The 20,020-nt window shown below is 36.3% G+C and overlaps 2 protein-coding genes across 3 annotated transcripts in view; one reads left to right on the top strand and one right to left on the bottom strand.

The window, feature by feature from the left end:
* Nucleotides 1-1,883, top strand: part of LOC113239730 (5-oxoprolinase) — a 43,288-nt gene extending 41,405 nt beyond the window's left edge. For both annotated transcript variants that reach the window (XM_026476825.1, XM_026476826.1), the window contains exons 27-28: nt 50-147; nt 1,115-1,883. In XM_026476825.1, coding sequence (XP_026332610.1) covers nt 50-147; nt 1,115-1,261 — 245 coding nt within the window. In that variant the 3' untranslated portion in view covers nt 1,262-1,883. The remainder of the gene's footprint in view (nt 1-49; nt 148-1,114) is intronic.
* Nucleotides 1,884-5,660: 3,777 nt separating this feature from the next.
* On the bottom strand, nt 5,661-19,789 carry LOC113239810 (serine/threonine-protein phosphatase 2A regulatory subunit B'' subunit gamma-like). Its single transcript, XM_026476951.1, has 8 exons — nt 19,563-19,789; nt 18,065-18,416; nt 16,577-16,748; nt 14,391-14,579; nt 11,799-11,935; nt 10,182-10,395; nt 7,684-7,877; nt 5,661-6,359 (listed from the first exon to the last, which is right to left on the bottom strand). The coding sequence occupies exons 1-8, from the start codon at nt 19,705-19,707 to the stop codon at nt 6,323-6,325; spliced, it is 1,440 nt and encodes a 479-aa protein (XP_026332736.1). The 5' UTR covers nt 19,708-19,789; the 3' UTR covers nt 5,661-6,322.
* Nucleotides 19,790-20,020: the final 231 nt, after the last annotated feature.

The raw sequence follows: 20,020 nt of genomic DNA on the forward strand, positions 1-20,020 counted from the left end.
CAGACATGGTGATTTACGTTAAGGCTCAAACTTTTGTTTTTTTTTTCAGGGGGTGAGCCGGGTGCCAGAGGATTAAATTTGCTGCACAGAACTAACGGGCGTGTTATCAATTTGGGTGGAAAAACTTCTGTGGAGGCATATCCCGGCGCAAGTATCTTCATTTTTGTTACGGAATGAATCTTGTGATCAACGACAAAAGGACCTTTTTTAATTTTTATGTAAAATTGATACACGCTTGGCCATTCATTTTGGCAATGGCACAGCGATAACGAAAATACAATAAGTAGGTAATGGGCATTGTATTTATTTTGAGCAATATAATTGTCCTAATATGTCAAATATTACTTTTAACATTAATTAATATTTTTAAACATTTTCTATTTATTTAGGAAATGAAACTATTTTTCCGGATTTAAATCGCAAAATTTAAATTTTCTATTTATTCTTATTATTCCTCCCATTGTTTGAGAAAAGCACTGTATAAGGCTCGGCGGGATTAGGATTGCTTATTAATACATTTCAATTTAATAGCCGTAGAGCTCCTTGTGAAAGAGTTCGTCTAGGGAAGTACTGCCACCTTACCTATTTCTGCCGCCAAACAGTAATATCAGCATTACTGTGTTCCAATTTTGAAGGGTAAGGGTGCTGGTGAAATTACAGGCATATGGGACTTGTCACTTGTCTCAGGGTGACGGGCGCAGCAGCAGTGCCCCCAAGATCTTTACGATTTAAAGCTCTGAGTGGCACAGCAACTGTTAAGGACAGATGTGTAGGTTACCGTCAGGCGCACGACGTATTCGCCCGTCACTTGATATTATAAACAAAATAAAACATTCCTCGCTGGTGCTTGGCCTTGTAACACATACTCGTCCAGCAATCCCTTCCCGGCCTCGTTCGAGCATTCCGCGCCTTGAGGCTGTATTATTTCGTCGACATTTGACGTCTCACTGCGCCTGCCTTCGCGCCACTTCCGCGAAAGAACGCGCTATGTGATTTTTGGCAGGTATCTAGTTTGTACGCTACGCAATTGACCATAAAGTTTATTACGCTATATACAATATCGTTTGAGCCTTAACGTTCTCTTGTGACATTTATTCGTGTATACAATTTCTAGGACAAATACATAATGAATTCACCTGGCGGTGGAGGCTACGGGCAAACCGATGAGTTCGCTACGTTTAAAGAACCAAGTAAACAATATGGCGAGTTCCTCGAACGCGGCAGCGTCTACGAGTACCGAAGCGCTCAGGAAGGTGTATAAAAACCTTTGTGGAAAAGTATGGTGATGTATAACCGAAATTAATCTTTAAAATATTGAAATGAATACATAATAATGGTGCTTACCACTTAGATATAAGATGAAAATTCAATAAATGATACTTGATTACCGAAAATTGAAATGGACAGAGTATATTTATAAACTTCAAGGAAATAATACATAATACCTCCCTCTGAAATATTATTGTACTGTATTTTGCTCTAGTGTATTTTTAGAACAAAAGTTTTGTATTCTTTTACTATTTATTTTTAATCATTCCGACCCTGTGTTATTACTTAAAGTTTAGACAGATATACTCTTACCTATTCCAAATTCTGATAATTACTAATGTTAATATTGCAATATACGAAAAAACTAATTCGCAATGTAACCATAGCTTTATTTGAAATAAATTACATAAATAAGTACAAAATATATATTTTAGTACAGTGGTCTAAAGTCCAAGCTTTGAAGCGATCCGAAATTAACTGTACTTGCATTTAGTACCTATCGGGGACACCAGATGTCGCGATGAGTATCAAGTAATCTATTTTTGTAATTAATTTGTAAATAATTGAGAACTACAATTTATCAAAGCTACTCTGCCCTGATAAGCCGAAAAGAACTATCTCAATCGGAGTAAGTTTTGAGAAAATTTTTTTCGCATCTTCAAAAATATTTTTGTTTGAAAATGTTAAAACTTATTTATACGTATTTTTCACTAATAGATTTATTTACATACCTAAATTATCCGCACATTGTACCATTATACCTATTTAGTGAGATACCGCAATTATGATTATAAAGAAAGGTTTCAAAAATTGAGATATAAAATACTTCTTAGTGTTTTTTCAAATGTTTTAAGTTAGATAGCGCTATTTCTATTATACCATTAGATGCAAAATTTATTGCTATTGAATGGTATGAAAAAAAATCTAACTAGGCGTATCTCAGAGATAGCGCCTTTCGGCTTAGCAGGGCATAACTTTGTTAGTGATAACAATCAAATTAACTAGATGGCGCTTATTGCGCAGATTTATAAGGACTATTATTTTGTTTAGGATTCGGGCCATCTCGCAAATTTGTTTTTTATGTATTTATTTATAAGTGCTTTACATGTGTTGTCGTTACAAAACTACTTATACATTAATAAACACATGCACCTTGACAGGCATCGCGACATGGAAAGGGAGGTGGGCAGACATTAACTCCGTGGCTCTAGTGAAAAGGGGTACAAGTCAAAGAAGCCAACTTAACAAGGAAACGCGAAAAACACTTAACGTATAATATCATATTAAGCGTTAACTGTTTTTCGCGTCTCTTTGAAAAGTTGTTTTTTTTTTTACTTGTACCCCTTTTCACTAGAGCCACAGAATTATAATTTATCTTGGAAATACTCGTTCACATCGTAATAACTTAGATATTAATAGTTTTTTCAATACTTTTCTGAATTTGTTTACGTTTCATTCTGATTTTAATATTCTAGGAGTTTAGATTTTTATTGATATAGGATGAGGTCCGGAACTATGTATCTTCATTTGTATTGTATTTGTCGAAGTTAAAATAATTTTAGCACATGGTTAATACTTCGCTTCTTGCGAAAGTGTTTATGGACCACCTGTCTAGGCAATTATTTCTTCCCGTGATTCACTTGGATAATATTACAAGGAAAAAACTGACTAACTTATATTTCATATCCATGGCCATTTACATAATATAAACTCATCGAATATAAAACCAGAAATAGAGACGAAATGCCATTTAATTTGTTTGAAAACTATTCTGCCACATCATTACGGTGACAAGTGCGCTCCGATTGGCCAGTACGAATTTGAAACAATTGACGGGTGTCGTCAATTGTTTCACTTCAAATCGACCAGTTTAACTTGAGCTTTGCTATAATAGACGAAAATTGAAAAATTACGTATTTAATAATTTGTGATTTCAGCGTAAACGAGAGTTGATATTTAACAAGAGAGATATCAGTAGCACTTGATTAGTTGCCAGGGATGGATGGCCCTTATTTAGTCTCTATTTCTGGTTATATATTCGATGTATAAGCTACTTCCAGGCTACCGATCAGCGCCATCTTGATATAAGACCGCATTTTGGCCTTTTTTCAGAGTTACAATTTGTAGTATGGAGATTAGTAGTCTTCTCGAGTTATTGATCCGTGGTATGACATAGGTCAAGTTCTGTAAAATTCGAAAAGCTCAGAAGCTTGAACTTTAGCAGTGTAGTGCTAATAAACCAAATTTGTTATTGTTTTGTACATTTATAATCATGTTGTATTATCGTTTGTTTTATTTCTATTGTTGTTCTAATATTAATAAATGCAGTTATTATTATGTTGTTTTTTTGTTTAATATATAAAAAAACTGACCTCAAAAGTCATTCATCCCCTAGTTTGCCAACCTTAGAGGTGGAAATTTTCTTCAAATTTAAATGGGACCACATCTGAGGGTCGTATTCTAGAACTCTACTCAATGCTCAAGTCAAGATTTGAGTATGGTTTAAGGCATTTGATATCATACTCAAGTCCCTGCCAGTAGGGTCGTATTTCCAGTGCTTGTGTTTCCAATGCAATCCTGACTTGAGCATTGAATAGAGTTCTAGAATACGACCCTGAGGTACCATCTTTCCAACAAAAATAGAATCATCAAAATTGTTTCACAAATTTTAGAGTTATCGCGTAACATACATACAAAGACATGCAGTCAAATTGAGAACGTCCTCCTTTTTTGAAGTCGGTTAAAAATATGAACACAACGAAGACTTGCTAACCCAATATGAGGTTGATAATGTGTTGAATGGATTTGTTTCAACGTATATATTTTATTCTAACATCAAGTGACGGGACGAACAGTCGTGCGCCTGATGGTGGCTACACGCTCGTCCATAACAGTTACAGAGCTTTAAATCGCAAAGATCTGAGGGGCACTGCCACTGCGCCTGTCACCCTGAGACATAAGTTGACAAGTCCCATGTGCCTGCAATTTCACCAGCACTCTTACCCTTCAAAACCGGGACACAGTAATGCTGGCATTACTACTTGGCGGCAGAAATACGTAAGGTGGCAGTACTACCCTGGAGCTCTACTGCTACTGGAGTATGTAGCTGTTACGTAATATTTTAGAAATTAACTGATCCCTTTGAGATTTTTTTAAAATTACTACATTAATAACAATCCGTCTGGTATAACCCTAAATGTTTCATTTGTTTTAAAATTTCACGAAATGCTACGGGTGTTATGTATCCAGATATGCGAATTACTGTAACATCAGGTCAACGCAATTGCATTCCAAATGCGCCCCGTGCATTACAATGTGACCGCTAACAAAATTATTATTTTACGTGTTAATTATTAACTCACTTTTCGGCCCAAAGTTCCTAACATCGGACGTAGATAAAATTGCTTTAGTTAAGATGTTTTTTGTATAAGTACTTTTAGATCTACGGACGTTCTTAAAATTATTTAGTGTATCTTTAAGAAATACCTTTGTGGGAATTTAACATAGTTATTCATCAAAGTTTCTCGTCTATACTTCATCTCCACTGCGGCCATCCTATATAATTCGGGGACAACTTAAATTGGCAGTCTATGCTACTACGGGCGATACTTGAAAATATATTGTACAGGGTAGTTCATAAACCTGTGGTAAAGTTTTTAGCAATTTTTAACATTTCTAGTACTTTTACCTAAGTTGATTCTACAGAAACTTGATCCTTACCAGAAACAGAGGGTCAACTCTCGACCGAAACAATTACTGGCAAATAAATAATACTTGGCATAATTAAAAGACAATGTCAAGCTTCATTCGCAACATGCGTCTTTTAATTGGGTGTGTAATGGAAGATACTACAACAAATAATCTATTTTCACTTTGTATAACAACATTTGACATAATTTCTAAGGATATAATCACTCACTGTACATAATCAACAAAAGGTATAACTACAAAAGGCATAATTTCAATGTGTATAATGAACCTTCAGTATAACAAACATTAGATATAAATTAGGTGACGTAATGAACAAATGGTATAAGTACTACCAGTATAATGTATTAAATAATATAACACAATATTTCGTTTTACGAATAGTTGAAGTATATTATGTTGATAAGATTTTTTTTTATTATATTAAATGCAATCGCAAAACATTACATTTATACTCAGTGAATGTTATATCTGAAGTGTTCATATAAAATCAACATTATGCCATTGGTACATTGACTTACAATTATATGGACGTCGGGTCCGCGCTAAAAAGTGTCCGCACTTGTAAGGCGCTAAAATCGTATACAGAGCGCCAAACTCCGCTTTAGTCTTCATTTGTTCTACTGACAGCGCGATACTGCGATGACATTACAATTTAAATTTCGAATAGGTTGACTTGGGACATTTTTTTCGTGGTTTTTGTATTAGACCCGTCGTCCATTTATTTGTAAGTCAATGCATCGGTATATTAGATTGAAAGTTGTTATATCAATCGTCTATTATACTCAGTGATATCACGCATAAAATCTGTAATTGGTTGTTATATAAAACGAACCGCACCCCTTTTAATTAAGTCGAGTATTACATAGATGTCAGACGGAGAACGAGACTACAGGGCCCGGATCTAGTGGCGTGAAAAATAATTTGAAAATTGCCTTTTATCCTGTTGATTACAATTTTTTTTTTAATCTGTGAATGCCTATCGAAATTCATAGACAATTCTTCTAGGATAATTTTCCTGTCGTTAAGATGATCAAGGTATCTGTCCTTGCTGACTTGTATATCAAAAATTCTTCGTTTACGTGTTTTGCATACTGGGAACTACGCAATGATAATAGGGTAGAACATTAAATAAGTAATATAACGAAGATTTGGATTTTTAACTTAATTTTAATTTTGTGGCCTGCCACTCCTTTATGACACGTTTTCGAAGCGCACGCGCATGCTAGGCGTAGCGCAACTAGGTGGTTCAAAGATCACTGGTATTCGAAGTAGTCTATCTTCAGATAATGCATTATTAAATAATGTAAAAATTCTTTTTCTCAAACTTTAGTTTGTCCCACTGTCAGGTGCTATGGTCTCCAGCTGCTGCCAATGCCTCTCTGCAAAAAAAAAGAACAAAACTTACTTCTAAATACGATATAGTAGTAGGTTAAATAAATAAATATTAGACCACATCAAATTCTGATCCCAAAATAACTAATGCACTTATATTTTGGAATTTGGAAACAACGACGGTACTACCGCTGTTTTTTCGTGGTCCCACTAATTTGTTCCACTAGTACCACATATACGCAGATCCGCGATAATATTGTCGGTGTTATTTAAAAAGGGTGAAAGCGTCATTTCGAATAATTTAAATTATTTACGTCCTGTTTGAAAATTTTGGTTGTAATTAGGTTCAGTTTTAATCATCATCATCCTGTAGAACTGGCCGTCAGCTTGGAGAACTCGTCCCTGTCCTGAGCCAAGCGAAACAGATGTTTTACGCTGGCAATATTGGTCCATTCCCGGATGTTGCGCAACCACGACTTCTTCCTTCTTCCAATACGTCGTTTACCCTCGGTCTTGCCCATCATTATCCGTTGGAAAGTCGGTAATTTTCATGCCGTAGAACGTGTCCAAGATACGCAACTTTCCTTTTCTTGACGGTCTGCAAGAGTTCTCGGTCCCTCTCAACGCGCTGAAGAACTGTCAAATTAGGAACATTCTGGGTCCAGCTAATGTGAAGCAATCTTCGGTAGCACCACATCTCGAAAGCCTCAGGACGCCTCTGGGTGTCGGCTTTTAGAGTCGGCTTTCAGTTTTAAAACCGGACGTAAATATTTTAAAATAGTCGTGAAAAACTGAAACATGCTCCCCTGACAAATTTTTCAAAATGGCGCGATCGCCCTTTTTACAAAACACGGCGTTTTTGAAAAGTTAGTTTTACACTGATCCGGCCGGGGATCGTACACGGGATCTCAGACTGGCGAAACTATGAAAACCAGAGGGGAACTAATCAGTAACAGTAGCACTACGTCGCTCAACATCAGGTGAGGTTATGGCCAAGCGTGCTTCTGTTTTCATATAACACTTTTCTAAGCACGCTTCAATATTAGGTCATACTAAACTTATGTCCGGTATATTGTTAGCACGCTTAATGTTGAAGATAGCGGGATCCGATTCTTACATTAAAACTATTTGCATTATAAGAAATCAACGTACCTGTTTCCAAAACTTTGTGCATATTTGTTACTTAATGTACAAACAAAGATAGGTACTTTGTTAACAGGTGTTCTTATAAGTTCAGGAACTTAATGCACCTTTCGTTACTTATTTGTACAAAGATAGATAAACAAAGCAGGTACTTTGTTATCAGATGTTCTTATAAGCCCAGAAATTTATTACACCCTTTGTTAGATACTGTACAAAAAAACAAAGTACCTGTTCTCATAAGCCCAGAAACCATGTAGTTCCAACAGAATAGAGACTGCAGTATGCCCATGGCCGCTTCTTATTAAATCTTGTAAGGTGATGCGAGTTGGATGCTCGGGACGTATCATGTCGAAGATTTCGTCTTTCACGTCGTCGAAGTTTACTGGTTCTGCACCGTGCGCTACCATTTGCTCTTGGATCGCCTGAAGAGATAAATCCGATTGAAAAGATATCTTAAAGGGTTATTTCAAGAATTCCACAGTCTCGACACATCTAGCACAAAGGGACTTTAGCTCTACGACTTTTGGTAATGAACAATTTGTATGTTCATATAAGAATCAATGACAATCTGAAGTAAGTTTGTATAAGAAGCTGGAAAATGTAAGTGAGTTTGTACCCTGCTGCGTAAAACCTCCAAAACTGTATGGGTTACCAAAAATACATAAGGCTGACTCCCAACTCCGTCCCATAGTTAGCCACATTGACACACCAACCTACAAACTGGCTCAACACATAGCAAAGGTACTGTCACCGATGAGAGGGAACACTTCTACACATGTGAAGGATTCATACCATTTCATTAGTGGGAACAAAGATCTACGGTTAACTGATGATGACACCATGGTCAGTTTTGATGTTCAGTCGCTGTTTACCAACCTACCAGTAAGACTGCATTGAAATTGTACGTAGAAAGCTAAGAGAACATAATATGTCCATTGAATATGCAGAATTATTAGAACACTGCCTAACATCAGGCTATCTATTGTGGAATATTGAATTCTACCTACAAATTGACGGTTTAGCGATGGGCTCCCCGATATCTCCCCATTGTTGCCGATATTTTCATGGAAGACTTCGAGGAGCTAGTTTTACCAATGGTCCCAGCTAGGCCGAAGATTTTCAAACGGTACATTGATGATACTTTCACAATATTACCTAAAGATAGATACCTTCTTTCTTGGGCCATCTTAATTCTTTTAGTACTAAGATCCAATTTACTATGGAACAAGAGAATTGTGGTACTTTAGCTTTCTTAGATGTTTTAATTAAAACAAATCCTAAAAACACAGGCCATACCGTATTTCGAAAGAAAACCCATACAGATAGGTATCGCAATGGTAATTCCTATCACCATCCTAGCCAGTTAGCTACCGTGGGCAAATCTTTGTTTCAGAGAGCAATATGGTGTCTGCGACAGTAATCATCTAGCAGGGGAACTTCAGCATATAAAGCAAGTCCTACATGCGAATAAGTTGAAGATTCCACGCCAATGCCGCAGGCCCCGTGTGAAACCACCAACAGTCGAGCGAAGACCTGCCATCTTACCTTACGTGAGAGGTGTTACAGACAAGATAGGAAGAGTCCTCAGGCGTGCATCTATGAAGACCTATTTCAAGCCCCTGAGGAAGATTTCTCAGTTCCTGAGACCCGTGAAATGTAACATCCCCTTACAGGATGCAGGAGTTTACAAGCTTGACTGTCAGTGCGGTCTCTCTTATATTGGACAAACAAAGCGAAGTATTTGTACCCGCGTCAAAGAACATATAGCTGATGTCAAACACCGTCGCGTAAACAAGTCTGCAGTCTGTGAGCATGTCATGGGTAAACCTACACATTCAATGAAGTTTGACAAACCCCAGGTCCTTGCAAAAGAAGTCCGTTATCTACCCAGGATGCTGCGAGAGGCCATTGAAATTAAAAAACATCCTAATTTCAACAGGGAAGATGGTTTCTCCGTACCACCAGTTTGGGATGCAGTATTTCCTCTGATGAAAAATTCCAAACAGACATAGACTGCAGTACTAATTGTGTTTTAGTTTATTCTAATTTCTATTATTAATTAATAATAAATTGAACTTAATAAAAATTCATTCAATAAAGTAATTTGTAAAACTCAATGTAGCGTAAATTGGAATGTTTCTTTAAAATTAAAAATAAGGTATTTAATTAATAACTATTGTGACTATAGTGAAAAAATAGGGTGGTTTGCATTAATATTAGACATAACTGGTTGAAGACTGTACCACCTCAGTCAACCGTGATCATGGGACCTGTAAAGGGCCAGAAACGTCGGTTTGTTTGAAAAAACAAATATACGCGATTTAAATCCGGAAAAATAGTTTCATTTCCTATGTGTAACAATCGCGAAAACCTAAGAGCTCGATAAAAAACACCTATCTTAAGCAAAAGTGGCGCCATGGCGACATTTAAACACAACTTATTAGCACACAAGGTACAAGTACACTTCATTTCACTGGTTAAATTATTGTACACTTAAGCACAAAATGTAGTATTTGATAATGCGTGGAAAATATAAGGCAGGCCGGTGAAAATCGAGTCATATGGATGCCTCGCCACTGATTAATACTCAATCTCAATATTTTATTGCAAAACCATAATGTATACAATGAGATTTTAGTAACACAGAAAAGACCAATAATATGGACCCCGTCGGGCATGCAATAAGGAAAGGAGAGAGGAGCAGATTTGCATAAATTAATACCAACCTTAAAAAAATAATTCAACGTAAACGCATCCAAATATCCCTGCGAATTGATATCCAATATTCTAAATAGATACGCTAACGCTGCTGGCTGTTTCCTATTTTCTAGGGCTAGAACTAGGTCTAAATAGGTCTTGTAGTCCATTTCACCGTCATATGTTAGGCATTGTTGGAACACGCGTTGGAGAAACGCTCGGGTTAGAGTCCCGGAACCATATCTGTAAAATAATATCACGGTTTTAAAATTTGACCACAAAAAACAGATTTAGTCGTGACCGTTAGGATGACTGGTCGCCTGTCGCGTCTGGGGGTCTACTCTCGATCTCCGTCCGAAACAATTACTGTCAAATAAGTAATATTCGACAAAATTAAAAGACAAGTATCATATATGAAGCTTCATTCGCATCACGCGTCTTTTCATTTGGTCAAGTATTGCTTATTTGGCAGTAATTGTTTCGGACGGATGTCGGACGGAGATCGAGAGTAGACCCCCTGGCACTGAGTGTATATTCAAGAATTGCTACCATTTGCTACCTTTTGTAAATAGTTGTTACCTTTGATATATTCTGAGAAATAAAAAAAATAATTGACCAGCCATTCTGACGAACCGACGTAGAAGAAGTACCAACGCCTGCCCTTTGTATTATGGCAATAAAGCACTAAAAACTTTTGCTTTTTAAATTAATCAGGCACTTCTTCGTAACATTTTCAATCGTTTATATTTTTTAACTAATGTAGATAAGAAGCGTATACCTTTAATTCGTGAAGGTAGCAAATATTGGTAATACATACTTCCGGAAAATCTGCTCCCTTCATGCTGAACAAAGTGGCGACCAGCTATCCTGACGTCAGAATGGCTGGTCAATTTTTTTTTTCTCAGAATATATCAAAGGTAGCAATTATTTACAAAAGGTAGTAAATAGCGGCAAATAGGTAGCAATTCTTGAATATACACTCAGTGCCAGATGCAACAGGCGACCAGCCATCCTGACGGTCACATTTAGTCGGCTTGCCATTTTAAAATTACAAAGGTGTTCAGTAGAACCTGTGTGGACAGTAATCCAGGTCGAGATAAGTCAGGATTTTCAGAAGGTCGATAGCCTCTGACTACCCAACTCAGGACAGGCGTATTTACGTCCTATACAGGGTGTATCAAAGGTCGGGCTATATTTAAGCTGATGAAGGCGGGAAGGAAGCAGAAAAGATATTTCAGGACTGCCATCAAGTCGATAGCCCCTGACTACCCAACTGAGGGACAGGCGTATTCACATCCTATACACGGTGTATCAAAGGTACTGCGATATTTGATTTCGGATACGGTTTCGGTTTCGAATACGGCAGTTTGACGTTCGATTTGGGTGTTGTGAATAAAAATGAAAAGAAATCGTACGATATCAAATCGTATCGGTCGACAACTGAGTTATACTAAAGTTCTGAATCGACTAGAATTAAGAGCTGCATTCCAAATGGCTGCAACCAAACTGCTATCCAATGCAACTAGAAATTCTGAAAATAACTCATGTGTATGGATATTTAGTCGCTTTCTGACCTATATAAACATATGAGAATTGGCTAATCCTTGTTGTCATAAAGAGTCACCTAGAAGTAATATAATACATACCCAGCTAATTCATTAATACTGAGCATTCCATTATGATCTCTATCCAGGTTTAGATACTGCCCGTAAACACGTAGAGCTGATGCTGCACTGAACCAGTTCTGCTCTTGGAGCTCCATCGGCAGGTCTTCTTCCCGGAGCTTAAATATAACATGTATTATAAGCAGTGGTTTATTATTTTTCCAATAGAGAGTTCTGGAACAAATAAATCGTGCGGCTACTCATATCAGTTGCAGCGAGAGAAAACCTACCACTTGGCAGCAGAAATAGATATGGTTGAAGATCCCTGGACGAACTCTTTCACAGGGAGTTCTACAGATGCTGGTACATTATGAGAAACTGTAGAACATCGTTTAGAGACTCATTTAATTGTTTAACTTGACCAAGGTTCAAAGATGGAAACGTCATGAGGGTACCTCCCTGTTGGAGGTGTATGAAAGAAAGTATTTTAATTCACAATCCCTTTCAGGCCAGCATTATATCCCGAAGTGAGGTCTCGGGTCATAAGATTATGACCCGAGACCTCACAGAGGAGTCTCTTGCTCAGTTGGGCGATGTATATGGGTTCATATGGCATACTATGCGAAAATTATAGGCAAGGCATTGAATTCTGGCAGCATACAACAGTATGCACAGTCATTGTCAAATAAAAACAAAGCCGTCTTAACATTGACTTACAATTATATGGACGTCGGGTCCGCGCTAAAAAGTGTCCGAACTTATAGGGCGTTAAAATCGTATACAGAGCGTCATTCACGCTTTAGTCTTCGTTTGTTCGACTGACAGCGAAGCAAGCAAAATTAGACAGTACTGCGATGATATTACAATTTAAATTCAACGTTTTAGCTTTTTCATATTCCTTTACATGTCACTACGTTTAAATAGGTTGACTTGGGACATTTTTTTCGTGGTTTTTGTATTAGACCCGTCGTCCATTTATTTGTAAGTCAATGCGTCTTAACTAAAATAACAGATAACTCAAGGGTCTGCAGTGACGGAACATTCATTGCATTCGGATTCGAAGCAATATATTCCTTTTGGTAAAGTGTCCGTACTGGCGAGAGAAAAGCATTTCATTCCGCGGAAAGAACGTGAAGCTGTCAAGATTAGTCGTAATTCGAATTTCAATCGTGATAGTGGATGGTCGGTACCCCCCAGCTGGAAAACAATGTTAGATACTACGTCAGTGGTTAGTGTAGACGAGATTTTAGAAAGTCACGTTGTTAGTGTAGTGCGCAATCCTGCGTATGACTTTAATAAAAATGAAACAAACTATAGTCTAATTTCTTTAGATACTTAACCAAATGTAAACGATCTTGATACATCTTTTTATTCAAACAAATATTTTACAAATCAATAGGTATAAAAATAGGCGTGCAATTTCGTATGAAGCTAAGTATTTGTATTTTGCATTTGAAGGTAAGTAAACTTTTTTTTTATAACATCAAGTGACGGGACGAACAAGTCCATAACAGTTACAGTGCCACTCAGAGCTTTAAATTGCAAAGATCTGTAGCGCCCCTCAGGGTAATGGCTATCAATAAAGTTATTATTATTTAAAAAAAGGTGGATTTTACTGATTTTTGTTGAAGTAAAACTTATGAATTTCTTGCATAAGTAATGTGGTGGCGCTAGTAATTGACAAACACCACTGTTCGACATCTTTTTTAAATTAATTTCTAATAAATGTAGGACAATATTTTCTGCTATAGTAACACACTATTTTGTTATTGGTAAGTGTCAGTTACTGGGTGTTAATTATTGGTGAGACTATCGATTACTAATAAGTTAATTAGTGGATTTTTGGCGTTCATTACCGGAGATTTTTTAAATAGCGAGTGACGTAAGCGACACACCTGTCTATAGCAGTGCCACTCAGACCTTCAAAATGCAAAGATCAGAGGGGCACTGCCACTGCGCCCGTCACCCTGAGACATAAGTTGACAAGTCCCATGTGCCTGTAATTTCACCAGCACCCTTACCCTTCTAAATAACGGAACGCAGTAATGCTGACATTACTGTTTGGCGGCAAAAATAGGTAAGGTGGCAGTACTACCCCGCCTTTTTTTAACTGCATCCGTGGCCGAACGGTTACCATGCCGGACTGCCACGCAGAGGTCTCAGGTTCGATTCCCGGGCCGGGAGAAATTGTATGGCCTACATTTATTTCTCTCATGAGCTTGGGTGTAATTTGTAGTTGTCTACGTGTGTATTCATGGCACCCGCGACAGGGTTTCCCTAGTGCGGGGCTATGTTGAGTGTGTGCGTTACTCTAGATGAACTTTTTCAGGAGGTCTACTCGCGACTGTAACATCATTTTATAAGTGTGTATTTCATTAAATAGACATCTCAAGATTGTTTACATTTAGTTAAGTACCTAAACAGATGGACTATAGAGTAGTTTCCCGCCGACTAACTGACCGACAGAAGTACTGAGTGATCAGGCTGCCAGGGCTTTGGCGCGCAGGACCACGAATTGGTTCGAAACATGTAGAGCAAATATTCGACTTAAATACGTGTGTTATCTGTTATTTTATTTAATATCTCTGAGTCTCACGGTGGTTTTCTATTTAAAACAAAACCGTATTTTCTTACCTCCAGCAAATCATCTAAGAAAGAGCAAGACAGCACATCTCGAATTCTCACTCTACCAATCCTTAAAGGGTCTAGGAAGAACAGGAATTTCCTCGCGCATGTGCAAACGTAGAATGATGTAAATGATGAATCCAGTCCGTCTAGTGCTGCTAATGAGGGTACCAATTCTGCTATGTAACTTTCTAGGTCCTGTATAGGAATTAGGTTTAGGTTATATTCTGGTGATTCTTTTTATCACATTCTACCAAGAGTGGTGGTTCTTCTATATATAATAACTAAATAAATTAATTACAATTATACTATTAATTAAATTTTTATTGAATTGATATTCAATTATTTTTTGTGAAATTACTCCACTAGTTTGTTATAATTATTAATACAAAGATTGAACACTCAGAAAAAATTCCTTCGATCCGGTCGGATTCCGACGGAACCGACGTCTTCTTGCATACCGTGTCAGACGCTATACCAACTAAGCCACGGAGCGAACCAACGGACCTCACGAATTTTTCTATGTGCTTGCGTCGTGTCTTTGTACTTGGTCTTTCAACGACTTTTTAGTCGTAGCGCCATCTATGAGAAATCTATGACAGATTTATCACCCAGTTAGTACCTTTACAGCTACCAGTCCTGGCGAGAGATGTCGCTATTCACTGTATATTCACTGTATAATTAAATTTTTATTGAATTCATATCCAATTATTTTTTGTGAAATTACTCCACTAGTTTGTTATAATTATTAATACAAAGATTGAACACTCAGAAAAAATTCCTTCGATCCGGTCGGATTCGAACCGACGTCTTCTTGCATACCGTGCCAGACGCTATACCAACTAAGCCACGGAACGAACCAATGGACCTTACGAATTTTTCTATGTGCTTGCGTCGTGTCTTTGTAGTTGGTCTTTCAATTTGTAATGTAAATTCAATTTAATGTAATTCTTAATTATTTACTTCATTAATAATAATTATTTTCGGTTAATAAAATTCATTTTATTTTATTTTTTACTTTCGCTAACGATCAGGAAAAACAAGATAAAACCTGCATGTTGAAGGTTCACAACCCTTAGAAAATATGGGAAGTTCCCAGCCATAAATAAATATTACATAACATCACATACGTTGCCCCGACTCGAAAGTAAGTAACTAAAGCATCCATTAAACTAAAGCATAACCCCCCTCTGCTCTGCCCCCGCAAGGCCGGGATGTAAGCAGACCCTCCGGCTAAAAAAAAGATCTCATCTCTACACTATCCACAATGCAGTTACAATTATATCTAAAACGCGTTTGACCTAGATCGTGTACGTTGTCATGCATTGGGCTGACTATGCTCAACATTCTCCTTAGCAGAGGTCTGTGAGAGACCATAACCTCAGTACAGTGTACTTAAAAAAACTGACCTCAATCATCCCCCAGTTTGCCAGCCTTAGAGCTGGAATATTTTCTTTAAATTTAAATGAGACCACTACTGAGGTACTCTTTCCAACAAAAAAATCATCAAAATCAGTTCAACATGCCGAGTAACACACATGCAAAAAAGAATCATACAGTCGAATTGAGAACCTCCTCCTTTTTTTGAAGTCGGTTAAAAATGGGTCACATAATAGGATCAAAATGATAATCACTATACTTATTTTTTTCAATGAATTGCATAAGACATGTTTGCTTTGCCAAGCAATATTAATAATATAATATTTGGCAGTTTGAGCAGTTTGTTAGAAGACTTCGATTCAAATATGGCCAGATCGAAGAAATTTTTTCTAAGTGTTCGATCTTTATATTAATAATTACAACAAACTAGTGGAGTAGTTTCACAAAAAATAATTGAATGTCATGTAAAAATCCTGACATTCAATAAAATACTTAATTACAGTGAATGGCGACATATCTAGCCAAGGTTGGTAGCTTTAAAGGTGCCTAACTGGGTGACGAAATACTTTCATAGATTTCTCATAGATGGCGCTACGGCTAAAAAGTCGTTAAAAACCAGATACAAAAGATCCAACAGTGAGGTCCGATGGTTCGTTTCGTGGCTTAGGTCGCATAGCGTCTTGCACGGTTTGCTAGAAGACGTCGGTTCGAATCTTTGTATTAATAATTTTTGAATTTATCTCCAGTGACACACATATCAACCTACTATTCTCAACATAAAAAAGCGATAAACCGTAATATTAAATGATACTCACATGTTCTGTCAAATATCCCTGCCCAGTGACATCATAAAGTGACAGACCAATTCTGGTCTGCTGTAGCCACACCCTTCTCATCACATAGTTGAAGAGGGACACTGCACGAACCTTCCCCATTCCTCCTTCTGCTGCTTGTAGACGACCGAAAACTTCTGCTGTGAAATATGGCCTGGGAAAAGGTAAGACAGGTAAGCTAAAATATGGATTAAACGCTAAATAAATAACAAGTTATTTTTTATTGCTATTAATTAGGGTGGCTTACTCAGGCCTGTATGGGTGGCAATCATCAATGTAATTAATTAGTGGTGATCACAATACATAGTAATTACTGAAATCAATAATTAGTATATACAGAGCGATTTTTTTTAAATGGGACTTTATTAATATTGTATGACAAAACATTTTATGAAATTTAAGCAACTTCAGCTGTCTCAATTTTTTTCATCTTCCTTCCTTAAAAGCCCTTCCTTAAGATCCTTACATAAAATTGAATCTATCTGCTCTAAATTTGATCAATTTTATTCATTTTTCTGGACAACTCACGTTTGAACAAAAACGGATCACGCTTGACTATACCAAAATTACTTTCTTGAATAAAGACTTAGTGGTTCCAAAGACAGGATTAGGATTTCCCCATAATGTCGCATTAAAAAAAAAACATTGTATAGGTGTGTAGTCACCACTAATTAAAATCTGGAGAGTACTTAGTGGTAAATTGTGTAGTAACTGACGCGCGAAGTCAATGAATCGTTCTAGATCTATATTCTCAACGTAATTTAATAGAACATGTAGGTACTCTTAATATGGTTTCTTTAGGTGTCCTTTGGTTTCCTAAAATAAAAACTTAAATAATATAAATATTTTTGTTCATTACTTTTATGTACATACTTTTAAGAGGACAGTAAGAGAAACAGCGTTTTTATTTCAATTTGCATATAGCTGTGTTATATAGGATGTTAATTAAATGACGTCATACATTTTAACAAATTGTTTTTAATCTAGCTGCAGAAGCTGCACTTGCTTGCTAATGTTTCTAGAATTCCATGTAAATTTGTTATTATTGATGTTTTGTATTACCTACCCTCTGTTCTATGACTGTTTGGTTCTTTGGAATAAAATTTAAAAAATAAGGAATTGTGTGACAGACAGTGGAAAATTATTTAGCTCAGTTAGTTGAATTCTAAATGAGTTTACACTTCAATCTTATTGTCCGTGGTGGTACACACAATGCACTAGCTAGTTTGTTAGTGTGGCTATTCTTTCTTTACAGGACTTAGATAGCCTAGTTATTTCCCCAATAATTGTAGGCATTTTGAGATATTCGTGGATCTCGTGTCTTTTAATAACTATGGAGCATTTGTAATTGATTTAAGAATACTGATTGATGATTTCTAAAGTCATTTTACAAAATAAAAGAATTTTTGTTGATGTTTTATTACATTACTTTCATTCCAAAAGTGTGATTTATAATTACAAGAAACTTGCCTGTATTTGGGTCCAGCATCATCTCTAATCTTTCTAAACTGCAAATAATCTATAGTCAACTCATCATTGTTAGCCATACTATAGCTCCCATTAGATTTCTCCAGCAAACTCCAAAGATGCTTTAATTCATTATTATCTAGTAATTCTTTACTTTTTTTCTGCAAAAATTGCGCTCTGGCTTCTTCTCTTAATTTTTGTGCTAAAATGTCATCAGGGCGAGGTAATTTGAAATAGAATTTGGGTATTTTCTTGTAGGATTCCTCGTCATCATCAAGTTTTGGTTTGTATAACTGTTTAAATGTGTCGATTTCAATTTTCTCACTCTCTTGTTTTGTAATGCTTGTGCCTGTTTCTGTGAATTAGGAAAAAGTTAAGTAGTAAATAATAATAATGCACACACTCAACATAGCCCCGCACATAGACAACCACAAATTACAACCAAATTCACAAGATAATTAAACGTAGGCCATACAAATATACTATTTATACCTGGTTCGATTTCCAGCCCGGGAATCGAACCAGGGATCTGTGCGTGACAGTAAATGTTCGTCCACCGAGGCAATATAAATAATGTTTTATATCAAGTTCTCAGGTTTTTGCAATTGCTATTGCTACACATTGGAAATGATATTTTTTTAAAGAAACAATTCTTTTTGTTTGAAAAAAAACATATATGATGCAATTGAATGCCATCTGAAATGAATCCATTACTTTGTTATAATTGAGGAGCATCGGAACAAAAACTGCAAAGCCACATTTTGACTTTTCTTTTTATCAATGCCAGGTGGTAAATTTTGTTTGTTTCTATGAATAATTTAGCAAACCTGAATATCAACCACTAACTCCGCTTCAAACACATGGACGTGACCACAATTTTTTTTTATACATAACAGACAAATGACTCCACTCCACCTGAAGTTAAGTGGAAAGTGGTATCCAAACGCGAAGGAACCTAGTGCAGCGATGAAACCCTCACTGCACTAGCCAATGCGACAAATCCATGAAATGATGCCAGACAAAGTAGAATCAAAATTTAACAGAGCATCAGTTTTTGTTCCCTAACGTAACTATATAAATCTAAGTTTGCTTTAGATTTGGTTCTAAAATTTTAACTTGGCTTTACAGGCGTATGTTCGAGTCCTTGTCAGATTGAAGGGATTTTTCTGTTTGATCTTCATATTAACAAACATACATGCAATTTATATACCAAAAATTAAACACATCAATGTTTACTTTTATAAATTTATCAATCAGTCACTCTGGAGCCAAAATTGTACGATGAGCTAACCCACGCTTCGTACAAGAACAAAATTTCTAATAATCTAAAAAAAAATGAAGATTGGTTTGCTTTATGAAAATACCCCTTATTTTCATAAAGCAAAACAATCTTCATCAAAATAAGTTTGTGTTGGGCTTCAACTCAAATTGCGGTAATTTGAAAAGTGTATCTATAAATACCTACCCTAGAAAATACAAAACGAATATTTGAAAGAATTACCGTCCAACTTTTTTATGTATTTTCTCAAACGATTTTTCAATTCTATATTTAGTTTTGTCGCCTTGCTGTCCGGATTTTTTGCATCACCAGCACCATTTTCTTGAACAATAATTTCCGATATATTTTCATTTACACACTGGGACATGGTTTTACATTTCAAGAAACGCCTGTAGAAGTAAAATACGAAAATATTCTGAAATATGAATTATTTTGGAAAAGTGACAACTAGGCTGTAATTTGTAATTCGTTTGGCGCAAATTTTTTTTCATAAAATTGTGGAATTATTTAGTTTTGTGGCAAAAAAGACTTATTTTTCAAGGTATATTATTTGAAAAACTATAATTTTCTTTTTATCTGACTTGAAATAAGTTAATTTAAATGGTCTTTTATTAAATAATAGGAGATAAAATAGTTCAACATATCACATCGAGCTACGCTTAAAGAAACGTGATTGACAT

This window comes from Hyposmocoma kahamanoa, unplaced genomic scaffold (assembly GCF_003589595.1).
Source record: "Hyposmocoma kahamanoa isolate Upper Pololo Valley unplaced genomic scaffold, ASM358959v1 116, whole genome shotgun sequence".
Classification (NCBI taxonomy): Eukaryota; Metazoa; Arthropoda; class Insecta; order Lepidoptera; family Cosmopterigidae; genus Hyposmocoma; species Hyposmocoma kahamanoa.